Consider the following 18,354-nt stretch of genomic DNA (forward strand, 5'->3'; position numbering starts at 1 on the left):
TAACAGCTGTCACCACAGACGTTATTGAGTGCTTTTATTTACAAGAGAAAGTGGCTAAAGATAATAAATGTTACATTTTGATATTCTTTCCTTATTTATTTCTACCCATAGGGTAATAGGTCCACTGTACCTTTGAGTGCATTTAAAAACACACAAACCTAAGTTAACACTTTTCTAAAAAAAAAAAAAAAAAAAAAAAAAAAATGCAATTTACAATACAAACATATTTATATAAACAAAGCCAAAGGACGCCATGTTACTAAAGAAAATGTTTAGAGTTACGCTCTCCCACAGTGACAGTAATCTGTAATACAAAGAACAGCACAAAATGCTGACGCACAGCATCTAAAACACTTCACTGTGAAATCGTCAGAACCCCACATTTACATATACAATCAGCAATTAGATGACAGATGATATTCAGGTCTGCAGTAAACTCCCTTCCTTTGACGTCAGTATCATGGCAATGGGCCAAAAGGCGTTTAATGGAGTTATTAGTTTACTGTAAAACATGAGCCATGAAACTCAGGAAAGCAGTCAGCAGAAGCGCTAATCCAAATATGCAATGAGATAATAAAATCTTTAGTGTTGTTAAAGAGCTGCTTTGACGTCAAGCAGCAGAACAGAGGCATGTTAGATGCATACTTTCAGAATTAATCTAGGCCACAGTCCAGGAATTTGGAGAAGGAATGAAAATCAGGAATTTAAAGATAATTAAAAGGCACGCTTAGGCTAGATCTGCACTGTCATCACGTCACAATATTTCTGCTTGTTGAGAAAGTGAGTTTGTGCAGCTCTTGTATACTTTCCAGTCCTCCACTGACACATATGTTGGGTGTATGATGCTGGTTGTTCCTTGGCTTTGCTGGATCCCTTCCTTTCTCCATACATGTGCTGATTCACTCTCCACATCTCTGCAGATATTTCTGAATGGACAAAAAGTTGGCTATTTGGCCCACCCTGTAGTAGCTTCTCCACTAATATAGGCAAAGCCAGGAAAATGTTGTGCATGCTCATATTCAGAGTTTCTGCGTGGTGTCAATGAGGAGTACATATCCCCTGTAGAGGCATAGCGTGTTGAGTGCATAGGAGTGCTGGAGTAGCTGTTGGCTGAAGGAACATCTGGCCAGCGGGGGGTCACCGGGGTCGCATGTAGCCGAGGAGTACCACCCATTAGACAAGGCTCCATGCGGGACATCGGGCTGTTCAATGAGTACTAAAGAAATAGAAGGAAGAACGGTCAGTGTGTTTGTGCGTACTGCAGTCATGTAACTGCATTTTAAAAGATCACGAAAAATTCCAAAACCAAAGACACATGTTTGATGTCTTTCCCGAATGCTTATGATTGCTATATTGTCACTGTGAGCATTTTTCAGTCTGTTGTATTTGATGATACCTAGCCAAGAGAACAAGTTAGACAAGAGAAGGTTTCATCTGTAATATAACATAACAATTTATGTACTCACAAGCAGGACTCACTAAATGGTATATCAGTTTGATAAATAAAGAGATATTTAAGCAGTATTAATAGCTAGTACATAATAATTAATGAAATGCTTGATTATGGCTGATCTTACTAGATCATCAAATGCTTTGAACAACAGTAGCTCAGATTGTATTTTCAAGGTTTATATTATTAATGTGCTTGTTGTAATGTTATTAATGTTATTGTCTCTACAGTAACAAACTACACATGGACGTATATGTCAGATGCTCCACATAAACAAATTATTATAGATGTTTTAATTCACGGATATGGAGAGTTTCGATGAGAAATGTATATATGTAGAATTGTTGAAAGGAGTCTGCTGTGTTGGGGCTTCTATCAGAGGTAATCCCATCCCTAACATGGGGAAGTCTTCAGGGTAGTGAGTCTCCTTTTTTTCATATTAACTTCAAAAGAGAGAAATTCAAAGAGAAGCTGGAGAACGAGGACTTTTTATAGATGAATATTTGATAACAGGAACTAACTTGTTTTGCAGATGTTGCAGATTTAGCTACTAATTATGCAAATGAAAAGAATGTAATTACTCTTTTAATATTTTTTGCAACAATAGCACATCCTGTAGTATTTTTTCCTTACACGTTATATCCTGTTTATTTGGAAAAACAATACACACAACGTATGCAACTGAGCTAAAGGAAATAGTGTTTCAGCAGAGACGCATTTTCGGGGCTCTATATCAAATTTTTGTTGCTATTGGTAACTCAAGTGATCATAAACAAAATCATATCATACATGTCAACATGTGTGCTTCCCAAACATCCTTTCTGTCTTCAAACCAGCACAGTGTTCCGTTTGTGTCATCTAAATCACTCTCTACTGAGTGCATCCACTCAGACAAAGATCAGACATTGTGCCTGTTTTAAACACACAGAGGAAAAGTGGAAATAAAAATCGGTCTTCTCTCTAAATAGAAACAGTTCACAGTCAATACCATTATGAAGTACTGCAGCATGGAAAAAGAAAGTCAGTCAGGGTCAGAGACCAAGATATGAGCCTTAGTGACCTCTTGTTCGTGCAGAGAAAAGAGGCCATTGAATAACAATATTTTAATAAAGGCATGCTCGGTCTGATTTGCCGCTCGCTGGCGGAGGATCTGTGAGACAGCTATTGAGTGCTGGGTAGAGGGGTGTTGAGTGGGGGGGTGTCAGAGCTGTGACCAGGCCACCTGTCAGTGTCTGTATCCGCTGTGGAGAGAGGGATTCACCCCCGGCTGCTTCGGTAACACTGAGGCTGGGTCAAAGATCTCTTGACAGGAAATTACTGTTACTATTAAGTCTGCTTCGGGCTTACAATATACGATGCCATCAAGATAGCAATCTCTTTCCTTTCCTTTTTTTTTAAATCTAGAGCTAGAGTTAACCATTGCCAGCCACTTTCAGTTTGATAAACACAAAATACAAGGCTCTAATCATTTATTTATATTTGGATGCACATGTTTTAATTAGGGTGGTGAAGAACATATAGAATTATTTGCGGTAAGTCCAAATTAAGGAAAGACTTTCTTTCTAAATGTGTGCTCCAAAACATTCCTGAAAAAAAATACAATGCATTACATTTGACCGAAATGACAGCGAGTTCATCCACAGGCTAAGTGATCCATTACTACAGACCTCTCTGTATTACACACAGTTCAGCATTTCACATGCTAATGAACAGTGTGTCATTCACCATTCTTATTCATATTAGCATTGTTGTCTGAGAAACAGGTCTTGTAAGGTGCTATTAAACAGGCAGGATTGGAATACACTTTCATTACCATTTCCATTTCAATGAATGAGAATACACAACTATTATGAAACAGTGGAAGTCATTATAGTTGTATAAAGATGCATATTGTACTAAACAAAGCCTAAACTCAGCAGAGGTTAAGACTGCAGTTATTAGAGGGAACTTTCATACTGTCTACTGTTTCATAGAGTAGAGTCTTAGCAAACAGCTAACCTGTGCAGAAGATCGGTGGTAAGAGGAATAGTGCAGCGGGGTGGGGAGGGCTGCGTCATGGGGCAGGCTTGGATACTGGCTCTGGATGGCATGATGATGCTGGTTCGTGTAGCTGCTGTAGTTATAGCTGCCCGTGTATCTGAGGGAAAAAGCAGGGAAAAACCATTAGCCCATAAAATCAGGATTATTGGAACCGTTCTGCAGTATCTCTTGTAATGAGCTCACCCATGCTCGTCTCTGTAGGGGTAGACTTGCATCCGGTGTGCTGATGAGGTAGGGTGCACCGGGGCACTGCTACGCATGCAGGACAGCTGGGATCCTCCATCGGGGGGATTGCCTCCTGACGTGGTCACTGTGTATGTAAGGGACCATGTATATGACTGAAGAGCTCCTAGTATAATACACACATATACAAACATACGTTTCTTCCTTGGACCTCATTTAAATTACATAAATGATAGAAGAAACCTTTGACACTGGTCATCATGATTAAATATTAACTGGCTTTCTTTGAATGCTTATATACCTGAGGTAACAGACACACTGTTGTATTCTGGGGATTGAGCTGAAGTTGGGGTGCTGGTGGCTACAGCTCCCACCGAGGGCACCGACTTTGCAGGAGAGTAGGGTTCAGGTGACACTGAGGTGCTCTCAGTTAGCACCATATCTTCACTACTGTCTGCTGCAGAAAAACAATAATAGAAACCTCATTAAATTAACCTACACTTACTCACTAGTCTAATAGCAATGCTAGGTCATTTATGTAACTATCCAATCAGCCCATCATGTCACAGTAGTGCAACACATAAAATCATGCAGATACAGAGCACTTGTTGTTTTCAGTAAGTATTGAAAACTGATGATTTGCTGGGGTTTTCATGCACAACATTTGGTAATGAAAAACAGAAAAACAAAAACAAAAAAAACAATGAGTATCAGTTCTGTGAAAGGAAATGCTTTAATGTGAGAAAGGACTAAGGAGAATGTCCATAATGACTGAAAGAAAGGCTACGGTAACTTAAATAAACACTCTTTACAACCATGCTGAGCAGAAAAGCATCAATAAGCAGGCAATAAGCTGAATTCTGAGGTGGATATACTGCAACAGCAGAAGACAACATCAGGTACACCTGTCAAGAAACAGAAACCTGTGGCTGTGAGGAAGCTGTCACGATTGGCTGACTGGCTAGTTAGTCAGACTAAATAGACTAAATAGTTGCATGAACAAGCAGGTGTACTGCTATTCCTTATGGGCATCACAATTTTATAATAATATTGTAATGTCATCATTCATTGAATCAATATCACGAGTCCCATAAAAAGAGTGGGACTTTTTCTTAATGCTTGATACTTAAAATTTAAACAGCTAATACCTCAGATGTGTAATCTGCTTGTCCTGGTTGCCCGAGGTACTGATTTGTCCACCAATTTTTAATTTATTTTATTTAATTTTGTAATTTTTAATAATACAGCAAAAATAAAACTCCTCCTTATATACACCAACCAAAAGAATCATCTTTAGAGGGGTCATAGTAAAACAAACATATTGTCACAGTTAATAGCAAAACAAAAAAATAGTAGTAGCGATAGTAGAACAGTGTATAAAACTGTCCACCATTTTAAAATGACTATCGTCACTTCTTCTAACAGTAAAGCAGTTTTTGACTGATCTATATTGGTTTTGTCTGTACATCTATTTAAAATATATTAGTTATATGGTGCATGCCTTACATACAGCTTGAGTTATGTTAATTTGCCATTCTTATGTTTCTGGCCAATCAAAAAACTTGTGTTTCAATAATGCTGTATTGGAATATACAGCGCAATAACTGACAGCCTATATCCTCGGGACTCACCCGTTGTTCCTTCTCCCTTCATGGCCCTCATGAGCTCATTGGCTCTTTCCTGGCAGTGCAGTGACTCCAGCAGGTATAGCACATAGTCATCAAACATCAGGTGAATCAGATGGAAAGAGCCTGCACATACAGGACAAAGGAATATCCACTTAATCACAGTGTACCCTGTTATGTTCTTATACACAGCTTTTTTCTTAGCTCTAAATTTCAGAAGCTAAGCTACTGTTATCAAACTACGCTTGGTTAGGCTTTTATTAGACCCTCTAATGAATCCAGATTACAAACTATGATTACAGATTAGGCATAAATAACACACTTTTTGGAGTTGTTGGTGCGAATATAATGTAAAAGCCCTCACTCATAACAAAAGGGGGAAAACATTTTTAAAAGAGCATGACACAATCCCCACATTGTACTAGTAAGTCCAGTCAGTGTGTGCGTTATAAACCCCGTGGCTATTCAGAGCACCAGGCGCAAATACTGCCCACTCATAAAATGGGAAGCAGAAGGAAACACTTGCGGAGGGGGTTAGCCTTTGTTAATTAGCTGTTTTGTACCAAGAGCTGCATTATCAAAACACTGCAACCAGCTGTGTCTTTGAGATTCACAGACAGAGCTGAAGAGGAGGGGGGGTTTTGCCCTCTTCTTATAGTCCTTCTTTCAGCTACTTTGCTATAGACACGGAACTGCTGTTAGCCAAGAGTTAGTACGGTAGCCATGTTGGCGCAAAGCTTTGGGATTTGGATGGTGAGAAATCATTTGACAACAAATACGGAGGAATAGACCTCAGGTCATAAGAAAGTGAAGACTTTAATTTGTTTTGACATAGTCTAAATTCAAATCTAAATTTTACTTGTGTAGTGCTTTCAACTAGAAGCACTGCCACAATGCAGCTTTAAACAAATCTAGATGTAGATTTAGATTCAATGAACAAGACAGAGAATACAGTGACAAGAAAAACTCCCTAAGATAAAATTAAATTACGAGACACAAAAAAGCACCATTCTATTTTGCATTAGACCAGATAGTGGGAATATAAATTACAGTATACAGCTATAGGAGAGTTGTGTATTGTGAATAAGAGTTCTGAGACAAGCACATGATGTTCTGGCATTCAAATATCTATTACATGGGGGTTGCAAACTTATGTGACTATAATAGGATATCATGGCTCTTGCAGACTCACCGAAGCTGGGGGCGCTGTGCAGAGTCATGTCCCGGATCACTCTTGTCCCAAAACAGGACCACATGAGAAGAAACTGCTGAGCAACCTTCTTCAGGGACCCAGGTCTCTTCCCTGCCACCTAAAGGAATATTATCATGAGAAAGGCTTTGCAGGAGGAGCACAAGGGCCTTAACTTTAACGTCCATGCAGGGGTCTAACCCCACAGGAACGAAAAACATGTCAACAAGTCAACTATTTGATTTTCCCTTGGGGAAACGCCTTCCCATTCAACTATTGTCTTCTGGGTAGTGGACGTTCCCAAGGCGACCAAATATTTACAACCCAATATCTGCAATATAATGGGTGCAAAAGGGGCCATGAAGACATCATTAAGTTGGGGAATTGCAGCACAAATGGCCCAACATAAGCATGTCATAATGGGGTCGGCATTTTCACGGATGCTTTACATTTCAGGAGTATTGCTGTTAAGATGGGCACCAGAATTGTATTTAATTCCCAAATTATATTTAGGAAAAACTTAAATCTTAAATTCACTTTCAGGGAAAAAGCAGAGAAAATATAGAAATGTTAACAATCTGTTGTTTTTATATTTCTCAATAAATTTTAAGCATAAAGAATCATTATCTGAGTGTGATTTGTGAATAGGCAATCTCGATATAATAAAGTTTCTGCCCAGGGAAAAGACTCTGAACTGACCCGAACAACACATCTGTCCACCATAGAGTCCAGCCACTCGATATACGCTTCAATAGGGGACTGGTCCTCTAGCAGCCGGTCAAACTCCTGATACACTGGAGGAGGAAAAACAGGACAAATGAGACTAAATGTATGGAACATTGATCAGGATTCCTTGGAATCAGAGGTCTTGTATCTCAATAGGACCCTCCTGGCTAATTAAAGGATTAAATATAATAGAACTTCTGATTTATGCTTACTATGTTAATGCTTTAATTATTAGACCACAACGATTCATAGCCCAAAGCAGTTTGACCAAGAGCAAAGCAGAAATGCATGCAGTTTACACCGTGTGAATTTACTTATCATAGAAATGTGATCTTTATGTCACTTCATGTTATTCCTAAAACAAAAAAACAAAAAAAGTCTGGCATAAATGAATGAATGAATGAATGAATGAATGAATGAATGAATGAATGAATGAATGAATTATGCCGCTTAATACTATTCTGTACAGTGATGCAATGGCAAGAGCCAGTTTCCGAACTTTGATCTCATCGTCATTTGTGGCTTGCCACCGAAATGAGTCTGAGATTCTCCCTGGGTGTTAAAGTGTGAGGGTAAGCTCGGTTAACCTCTCAGTGGCTGTGATTAAACACTGCCACTCATGACCGTGGGAATGATTCAACTCTGGATACATACTATAGCTATTGAGTGACATCAGATTGAACAGAAAAATCTTGCCAGGGGAACAATACAGATATTAACAATTCACCGTTAATCGCTACTTATACATTCACATCAACTTCGGTTTCTAGTAAAGTTTTACATTTGCAGCAGAGATGATTCATGAGTCAAGTCAGAGTAGCTGGAAAAGGACCAAAACCTAATGTTCTTACTAAAGGTTAAGAACATTTAGCCCCAACCCTTTGTATTGTATATTTTAACTGAAGAATACTTTCTACAATTTATTAGAATTAAAGACAAGCTCCTCCACTTTCCTCTCCAACAGGGTTTTATTAATCTGTCTATGAGATGTTTCTTCAGTCACTCACATTGGATTATGAGTCGTCTCTGCTCCTCCCGCGAGTCCTCCATTGTGTAAAGTGTCTGCTTAGTGATGCTGTTCAGATCTACATTTCTCCAGTCCTCCAGCATCTGAAAGGTGATATCTGCACTGTGGATGACGGTCCGTGACGCCTGCAGGTCAAGAAGTGCGAAAACGTTTCAGTTCAGTTCAAGAATTTATACCCCCTTACTTACATCTCCTTCACTGTTACATTTCAAATCAATTCAAATGTATGTTAAAATACTAATAGTAAAAAAAAACTCCTAAATGAAATGAATTTGCCCCATCTTTCTGCTTTCATAACCGTAACCCCATTCATATCCTCTGATCATCAGCATTTGGATCCACCAGTATGTATTTAATAGATTTAACCCCTCAGCACTTGCTCACACCCACCCAGATCTTCCTTGTATAACTCAGAATGTCACACACTGGCTTCTTCTGATCAAGTCTGGAGACAGAGAGGGTTATTGTACAACTTATTTCTTTTGCTTCTTTTCTTTTGGTTCTTTTTGGATATTACACTAGGCACACCACATTTTCTATTTAACATCATGGAATTTGTTTTTTGGACAAACTGTAATTTGTGCACATAGTAAACGACATGTTATATAAGAAAACAGGGACGCATTAAAAGATGCATGATATTTCTGGAGGCGAAGGAATATAGACTCACCTGACAAAGATGATTTAATGACGTTTGCCGCTTGAGGATCTGTGAGAATCTTCTTGACACTGAAAAATGTAAAATTAAACATTTCTTACACACTGCCTTGAGATACGTCAACTGTTAATACTCAATATAAACGTGGCTAAAACTAAACTTACATTCAAACTTGATGTTACGCAGGTTCTCAGGCAGATCGTGCAGAGCCACCCTCAACCACTCATCAAGCTGCTTAGCAAATTTCCTGATGACCTGAGTCAGGCTGCATGGACCATTACAACAGAGAATTAAAAAAAGAAATACTTGTCACGCTAATTATGTACATAAATATGGCGGATATATTTCATTTGGAGGGAAATGGAGATGAATAAAAAGAAAATGTGTCTAAGTACTGATTAAAAATGTGTGAGGACTCTTCACATGGACTATTTGCTTCTTTTCTGTCCATATCTTAAACATGGAATTTGATGCTTCGCTTACACATACCTTTATAATCTAATACATTTATGGAAAACAATAATAAATGAGGAAAGTCGCATGAATGTTGCTATTGTTGCTAAAAGAGCTGGTTTAAATATTTCAGGAACTTCTATTATCCTGGGAATTTCAAGTGCAACAGTCAATAACGATTGCACAGAATGGTGCAAAGATAAAAAGCAGAAAATGCGTTTTATAATCTGCATCATCTGCAATTCCACTGAAGTAAGTTACGAGGTATTTATACACAAGCCTTATTGTCATCTTTTCACCTGATCGTTACGTGCTCTTAAATTGGTTTGGAAATTATCGCTGATTATAAACATCAGGATAAGGTTTCAACAAAAGAACTAAACTGGGAACTTCAGAAGACTTCGAGTTAACAAATGAAAACAGTAATAAGACTTAATGCAATCTTGTTCTTTTTAAATATCTACTAGCATGATAGGGCTAGCAAGCACTTACCTATCAGGCAGGGCCTGTAGGACTGTGGGCATGAGGACCCCTGAAATGGCTTTGTATAAGATGGAGTCACAAACCCCTACGATGTTTACTACAGTGGATGAGCCCAAAACAGGCAGCATGTGTGGAGGCATGCCTTGCCAAAAATGCAACAGGAAGCTCTGGACCTATATCCACATACACACAGTAGGGAACACATCTTAAACATTTTAAACACAACGGGTGTTAAGTTTTATAACCCAGACATTCAGAAAAAAAAACAATTTTGAGGAGATACTCAACCTCATCGAAATTGGCTCGTATAACGGTGTCTAGTATTCTCTGGCAGTGAGTTCTGTACATCATGATAAATGTTGAAACCTGGGAATAAATGAGATCATTTAAATGAGATTTATTGTCAATGACATGAAATGAAATGGATTCATTCTACATTTCTGACAATTCGCACATCATTATGACCTCTCATTCCTCCTTAAAACATGCTCTAAAGGTTCCAACAAAATAAATGCCACATAAAATACTTGCGTCCACAAATTTTTGTCAAATGTGGTGTATAAAAAGTGGCTTTGGAGATCAGCAAGCCGTAAACCATTTCAAATTACAGCTCCCTTTTTTTTAAAGCAGGACAGCTAGAGTCTGTACTTTGTTGTGTGTGAGATCTTATTATCTACTTGAAAGATTAAGAGTTCGCTAGGACCCAGCATATAAATCCTCTGGGTCCTTGTTTAAATCCAGACCCAGGAAAGGTGCAGGGGGCAGATGAAAGGAGAAGCAGGAGGGGTGGATGTATGAGAAGAGATGGGGGTGGGTCGGCTGGCTAAAGAAGAAGATAGTCACTGGGTTTTTTAGTGCTCTATTTACCTTCTGTTCTGGCAGAATGGCAGGCAGATTTAGGTCTTTGACATTTGGAAATTCTGGCAGCAGAGTGCCCAGTTTGGAGCGGGGTGAATACGCCACTGTCTGCTTGGTAACCTCTTTCTTGCCCGTCTCATTTACCCAGGCGCCACCCTTCTTGGAGTACATCACATCGTAGTACTGTGAGCTCTCCTTCACCGCTAGGCCATAGTAGTGGTACCTGAAAGAGAGAGAGAGAGAGAGAGAGAGAGAGATTTGCAGACCCAGTTAGACCCAGAGAGTTTTGCAGACCCAGCTAGTAATTGACATTTAATTATATCCAATGTTATCTATAATAAATACATTGATACAACAGTGGAATTAGAGAAGTACTTCAGAGAAATAACCAAAATGATCACATAATAGAAGGAAAAAAGGCACAGACAGTGTCAGTCTCCTAAAACTTACTTTGACTGGCCCCTGGTTCCCAGCCTTCGTGTCGTTAACTGAGGGAACTGCTGCCTTATTATCTATAAGAACAGGGCACATGAAAGCATTTGAAACAGATCACACATTGCTCTTCCTTCACATTTGCAAACTGCTTACAAGTTAGACAGTTTATTTAAATTTACTGGACATGTCCAACATGAAAGGAGGAGAGGTTGCAGTGTATAAAAGACTGGCTCTCCGTTTGACCACTGAAGTTCTTGCCAATTGTCACATTCACAAAATTCATATCCAACAGCTCTTCTTTCCATCTTTTTCCCCCTTTTCCTATGTCTCTCTCTGAGTGTCTGTCTCTCTGTTCTGTTTTTGTCCATGAGATTGGCTCCTTGGTCCAGCTCCCGGTGCAGAAACTTTAGCAAACAGTGGAGCTCTCCATTGTGTGGGATGAAAAAAGAGGCCAAGCTGTGAAGTTTCTGTCAGGCTCGGCTTGATAAATGAGCAGACAGGGAGGCAGCCCCAGCTCTCTCTCTCTTTTTTGTCCTGAATCAATGAAGCCTTCCTAAAGGACACCCCACGCTGCTTCAGCCACTGATCTAACATTCCGCAACATCTCACCCTTCCAAATTTCCTTTAATTACACATTAATCCAGACCCCCTCTCTTTTTCAATATCCTCGGGCAGGAGCTGTGGAACAGGGCAGGGATGTCAGGTGGTGCCGGCGTAAAGAGGTGCTCGGACAGATTGTGGGAACAAGGGGAAGCATGTCTATAGGTTTAGATTGTTAGTTTTCCAGAAAAAGTCAGTGACAGTGATATTCTATTATTCTACTGAAGGTTTGTGGTTTTGCACAAGTGTCTAGAAGGGCTTGAGCAAGGCTCTTAACTCTCACCTTGCATATTAAAAGCTTCAAACTCACCTTGTAATATACTTGTACGATTATAACATATTAAGACCATCTAAATGCATTTAGCGTCTGAAACTGATACCAGTATTTTACGTGTCTTTGAAATAAGCGATAATCCTGACACAATTCAGCTATAATTCTCAGAAGAACTAGTTTGTGAGAACTTACCTTCCCAAAACTAGCAGCATTGACAGGCTGTGTGCCATGCTTCTCACAGAAGTCTAGGTAGTGCATGTAAAGTGCACTGCGAGGGACACACACACCCTCAGCAATCTCGTAGTTCTCCTCCAACCTGGTGAAAACCATCTTATCAACACACTGTTTTTGAAAATTCTACTGTATAACATTTCTTAGAAACATTTCAGAGATCCTGACATTGCAGTGAAGCAATTAAAACCAAGCTTGTATTAGCTAAAGTCAGTAAGATAAAGTCAATACGCACTCTCTTCTCTCTTTCTAATCATTTTGACATGAATTAAATGTTTAATGATAAGTAATTCGATCTTAATTATTAAATCCAACTTTTTTCAGAAAGTCTGGCAATTTTTGCTTGAAAGCCAAAGCTAGTACAATAAAACATCACTGACTATAAAACAGATGAAAAGTTGTTGACTTTGAATCTAAACAATAAATAAAACAGTGGAATAAATTAGGCTGTTGGCACATTTGTATGGCAAACCATGTACAGCTGTTATTCAAAATATTGTTAACTTATATATAATATCTATCTAAAATTATATTTATATAAATATTATATAATAATTACTATTAGTAGGAGTATTATTTTAAATATATCACCTGTATATTTTTGTAACAAAATAACTACAAAAAAGAATTCAGTTACAATTAATAGAATCGATTTCGTTTCGTACCTCACGAAGGTCATATTATGCATATTTTTAAATCATGAGTAGAAACTTACTAAAATTCATATGAATATTATTAATCAGCTATTCAGCTTCATGCATCATAAAACCAATTCATTTCTCAATAACTGTTTTATAACATAAGATTATTTCTATAATTCTATATATTATTTCTCAGTTCTATAATTTAATTCTGGACTTTTATGTCACAAATATGTCAATTATAGCTTATGAGGTTTGTATAGCTGTCACAATTATATTACAAACAGCAAATAGAGAAGAAAACTTGGTGACTGAACAAACCAGGAGCTCCTACATTTATAGCAATTAATAGAGTAGGTGTGCGACATTATATATATATATATATATATATATATATATATATATATATATATATATATATATATATATATATATATAAATTTAAAAGCCCAAACACAAAATATCTTGACAGAAAGAGTTGACGCTACACTGAATAACAATTCTGAATACTGTATAAACAATTCTTAACAATTTTAAATACTGTATAAATTGTGTCATTTGCACATCTACGTCAATCTTTGAACCAGAATGTAATCAAAATAAATTCACCAAGAGCTACAGTGCTGCAAAACATGTTACAGTGAACACTTATGTCCAGCTGTGCTTATAAAAATTAACCTTGGGCTTTTTGTTGTGAATGAAGCTTTTTCTGTCTCATGAAGCAACATGCTTAATATTGAACCAGCCAAATATTCATTGTCCAGTGCATAAAATGACATAAAAGAAACAAATGGTGTTCAATAAAACTGAGTAGCTTCAATCTTACCATTGTAAAGTTGCAGGTGTTGAATGGCGTTTAGATGCCCGGTTGTTTTCCTTCTCTTCATCTTTGACAGATTATAAAAATAAAACAAAACATGATGTTAAATTACGGTTCTAAACTAAAATCACTTGTTCTAAAGAAGAAAAACAAATCTTAGGGTATAATAACTTATTGTATATAAGTGACATGACTTACTTTCGTCTGTGGACATATTCCCTAGGGACGTGTGGCTGGAATAGGGTTTGCTCTCGCTTTCATTCAGGCACCTTTCAATCCAGCTTTCTGTAAAAATGCACAAGTGGAAATGTTTTTTTAAACTATACAGCTATTTAGCTAAGTAACTAATATTCAGCAAAGAGAAGATAAATGGTTTTCCAATTTCCAAGGCCTGCTTTTTTTCCACTGTCATAAGAATCAGAATCAGAATCAGAATTAGAAAGGTCTTTATTGCCAAGTATGTTTTCACATACGAGGAATTTTTTCTAGTACAGGAGCTGCATAAAGCAACAGGTGTTCAATGAGTTGGATGCAAAAAAATAATAATAATTTGATGTAAAACACAATAGTTTAAATTTTTTTTTCTAGTTTGTGAAAGTCTGTGGGGGAAAAAAGTAATATCTGTTATAGCTAGATTTATGCTCAATTTAATCTGGAGGATTAACTGTTAATGCAAGTTTATTTTAATAAAGGATAAAGAGAGAAATTGGTGTCTTTCATCGATTTAGATTTTCACATGAACGCATGTTCTATAGATTTGTCATGATTTATCAAACTATCCTGCCATAGTGAGCATTTATAGTATTTTGTGCTGTTCTTTCTCTATTCTTTATTTTACTGTGACTTTACTAGGGGAAAAAAGCATCTCTCGGGAATCTATACGTAGCCTATTTTGAAGGTGCAGACTAAATTTCCTTGTCAGAAAATATAAGCATAAAACTATTTTGGTAGCATATTCTGACAGGTTCTTTTATGCTCAGAAATAGTCATTTATAGGTGTGCAAAAGTAACGCGCGCATGGGCAGAGGCTCTTGCTGATTTTGGGGCTGTTTCTGTTCTGCATGTTGTAACCGCCATAATACCACACTAAATACTTATTCATACATATATTAAATACTATACTAAATACTGCAACAGCCTCCTTCTGGACATAACCAGAGGTCTGTACTGTTTCCGGCATGGGTAGTGACTACTATCACCATAGCAGCGGTTGCTAAGGATGCGCGTCGGCAAGGACTCGACACATCAGAAGTGTTTAAAGCTGACTTGCAGGAGAAACTTTCTCTAAACTTTCAGTGCAATTGCAATTATTTAACATGCACACAAATGGAATTGCAATTATTTAACATGCACACAAATGGAATTGCAATTATTTAACATGCACACAAATGGAATTGCAATTATTTAACATGCACACAAATGGAATTGCAATTTTTTAACATGCACACAATTGGAATTGTAGTTATTTAACATGCACACAAATGGAATTGCAATTTTTTAACATGCACACAATTGGAATTGGAATTATTTAACATGCACACAAGTGGAATTGCAATTATTTAACATGTATACAAAATCATTTAAAATAACAACGTGGCTGGGGTATATGTCACTGGTATTGAGACGCTATCAGTTCACATTTAATAGTATAGAAAATACAAATAGAAATTGCATGTTGCAGTATAAGATGACCTTTATAAACATATAATAAGATAATTTTGTTAAATCGTGAAGGGTTGAAAATGTAAACAGGCATAAAAATGTAAATATATGTAAAAAAAAAAAAAATACATAAATATATATATGTATTTTATGATCCCTATAAAATATTTGCAACGTGCCGAAAAGCAGTTGGGCCTAATGGGTTTTTAATTGGATCACAACAAAATAGGTCTTCTCAGAAATGTGTTCTCTTAATTATATACTAAACCCGGTCATAATTTACCGGGTTAAAAACAGAAACGTTATTGTTAAAAGTTATCGTAAGGTTTATCCTAGATTCTTGTAATTGAATGATTTGTTCTGTGCGCAGCTTTAGCAGGTCTAAATAATTGGATTAAATCCAATCTAAAGGCGAGAGACGGATCAAAGATCGTTTCTTGTGTGGCACTGAACATCACCGAGAACATCCACAAGAGAAAGGATGTTCTGTTTATTTTTAAATAAATAGAATATTGTACTTAGATTGCTATTCTAATGAATATTCAGTTAATAAGATTTAGGCCTAATATGCACTTTATTATAAACAAGTAAACTGTGGGCATCTTAGATTTAGAAAAAAATTAGCCTACTGTTTCCAGTAACACATACAACAGCACTATTAAATAAAAGTACACTTCAATACACTTCTGTAAGAATGTATTTCACCTTAAGCTACTTTTAAAAAAAGAAGAAATTAAATGCAGCTCGGTGCGTACAGCAGGTGCAGATCTGGGCCTCAAGAAGCAGCCACTTTTAAACTCATTCACCATAAAAATAACTCCAAACCGCTTGTGAAAATTAGAAGCACAAACCAAAAATAACGCATTTAAATTCCAAGTGACCCAAACGCTGCTCAGAAAGTTCAATAGGATTCAAAAGTTGAAAAGTAAATTGTTTGCATGACTAGAGCATGCATCCTCTGCAGCAATGAAAGAGAATAAAATAGCCCTCCAAGTTGTTTATCTCTAATTATTTTAGGCCACCACGGCTGTCCTGCTGAAGGATACTGAAGTATTAAATATTTAAAAAAAAAAAAAAAAAAAAAAAAAAAAAAGAGAGACAGAGAGAAAAAAAAAACTTTCTCTACAATAAGGTTTGCCAATAAGACACAATAAGACATTTCCAAGTCTTGAGTCCCAAAACTGCACAGGCTCCCAAGCATCCAAAAAGCCAGGAGCAGCGCAGCAAGAACCAACCTGTGGATTCCATATCAGGCTCTTCGAGCAGCCCACAGTGCATCCTCTTCCCATCCAATGTCCCCAGGGCTCCTGTGAGAAAATGGCTTCGAGCAGGACTCCCCCTCCTCAGCTCCCTCCGAATCTCCGAGAGCACTGCCTGTCACTGAGACGCATACGATGTGCTGGCTACAGAGAGAGAGAGTAACAGAGAGAGAGAAGATGGTGGTGAAGGTGGTGGTGATAGTGGAGGAGAGGTGGCGGGGGTGAGGGTTGGAGCGGTGGGGGGGGATTGGGGGTCAGAGACTCCAGAAATCCAGAGGGGGGAAAAGCCAGAGCCGTCAAAATGTTTGCTGATGTTTCATGGGAAAGGGGCTGATTTTATAGGAGCCCTGATGGGGGACATGTCATTGATAGGCTCGGCAGGCTGATGAATGGCTTCGAGTCAGATGGGGATGTGGCAAGGCTCACTGGAAGTCTTTTGTGGGGCTGTTTTGAATAAGAAAAGCTCCCTCCCCAGAAAAAAAGAGGCTTAGATCTACGCAATCCCAGCACTGTGGCCTCCCCGTCTCCCATTATAGCATTTAATACGTTTTCATACCCCCTCCCTACACACACATACACGCACTGCCCCCACTGTCTCCGTTTTAAAGTTCTTGATCCAAGGGCCACTTTTTGGCCCATTACAGAACTTTCTTGATGTCTGCATCTTCTCTGGTAAATCCAAATGGTATTTCATGAAGCAAGCTAACAAACTGCATTGTAACAGTTCATTTTAAAAATTTAGGCAGATTTATAAAGTTTGAAATATTCTTGCCACTTTTCTAATCGAGCATTGGTATATTTCACTAATACAAAAAAACAAAACAAAATGGCACCAAATCTTGAAAAGTGAAAAAAAGAAAGTTGAAGAATTTTGTCAAATCCGCTCTTTCGCAAACAGCATTGGTTGACCCCCTCCCCTTCTGTCTCTCTCACTCTCTCCTTGTACCAACCTTATTTTAGTGTGCTGGGAGGAGAGCGTTGGCCACAAAAGGGGGAAGTAAAAGTGTAGAGCCTGAGGCAGGGAGGCTCTGATGGAGTGCCTGCGAACTGCAGAGGGGAAAGCTGTGATTAGAATATGAATGGAACCACAGGGGGGAGATAGAAGGAGAGAGAGAGTGAGCAAGAGAAAGGGGGATTATTGCTGAACTGCTCCCCACATGGTGGATAGAGGAGGAAGACTCTCCAGCACTCCGTGGGCTCAAGTATGGTTTACTGGGGTTACATTATAACTGTGTGGCTACTTGTTGCTCCTTAAAAAGCAAAAGAGAGAGCAGGGCAGGTAAAGAACATATTAAACAACTTCTAAATGTTTCTATTCCCCCAGTGGCTGCCAGATCTTACAACATGTCATGCAGATAGGAAATGGGATACAAGCTGAATGCATCAGACTTAAGGATCACTTGTGAGTGCCTCATTAATTCCATGTTTTCATGTTGTACACGGTCAAAGATGGTAAGATGTTAGGAGGAGCTTCTGTTCTCCTCCTCAAAAGACATCCTCTTTCTGTTTTATTACACGCAGTCTCTCATTAAGTCCTCATTAGTTAGGGCAGGTGCAGTCTCCTAAAAGAGACAACAGCACACCCCACCTCCCTCCAACTTTTATCAGCGAGTCACTGTCAGTGCCCTTTCTACAGCATTCTCCCAATCAAAAGCTTCCAGAACGGCTTAGTGGGTGGCGGCAAGCTTTGAATGCTGGACGTTTTATTAGTGTAAAAAGCATCAGAGGAGGAAGGTGGCC

General features: G+C 38.2%; 1 protein-coding gene across 2 annotated transcripts; it reads right to left on the minus strand.

Moving 5' to 3' along the window:
• Positions 1-638: 638 nt before the first annotated feature.
• Positions 639-16,633, minus strand: rfx4 (regulatory factor X, 4). 2 transcript variants are annotated; one of them, XM_060878659.1, is made up of 18 exons: positions 16,591-16,633; positions 13,892-13,978; positions 13,700-13,760; positions 12,194-12,317; positions 11,143-11,204; positions 10,702-10,915; positions 10,123-10,200; positions 9,844-10,007; positions 9,063-9,163; positions 8,911-8,969; positions 8,221-8,365; positions 7,187-7,281; positions 6,491-6,608; positions 5,305-5,424; positions 3,975-4,130; positions 3,674-3,836; positions 3,449-3,587; positions 639-1,216 (listed from the first exon to the last, which is right to left on the minus strand). In XM_060878659.1, the coding sequence occupies exons 1-18, from the start codon at positions 16,631-16,633 to the stop codon at positions 947-949; spliced, it is 2,199 nt and encodes a 732-aa protein (XP_060734642.1). In that variant the 3' UTR covers positions 639-946. The 2 variants fall into 2 exon arrangements, with proteins under 2 accessions (XP_060734642.1, XP_060734641.1); XM_060878658.1 differs by having other exon boundaries at positions 3,674-3,839.
• Between the last annotated feature and the right edge of the window lie 1,721 nt (positions 16,634-18,354).

This window comes from Tachysurus vachellii, chromosome 9 (assembly GCF_030014155.1).
Source record: "Tachysurus vachellii isolate PV-2020 chromosome 9, HZAU_Pvac_v1, whole genome shotgun sequence".
Taxonomy (NCBI): Eukaryota; Metazoa; Chordata; class Actinopteri; order Siluriformes; family Bagridae; genus Tachysurus; species Tachysurus vachellii.

What these genes read in the sequence shown, in the direction of transcription:
- rfx4 (XM_060878658.1), bottom strand. Translation starts at nt 16,633, where the DNA reads ATGCACTGTGGGCTGCTCGAAGAGCCTGATATGGAATCCACAG. An exon ending in CATTAAATCATCTTTGTCAG is followed by an intron (nt 8,366 to 8,910) that starts GTGAGTCTATAT and finishes CTTGACCTGCAG; the next exon opens with GCGTCACGGACCGTCATCCA. An exon ending in GAGACGACTCATAATCCAAT is followed by an intron (nt 7,282 to 8,220) that starts GTGAGTGACTGA and finishes TTCCTCCTCCAG; the next exon opens with TGTATCAGGAGTTTGACCGG.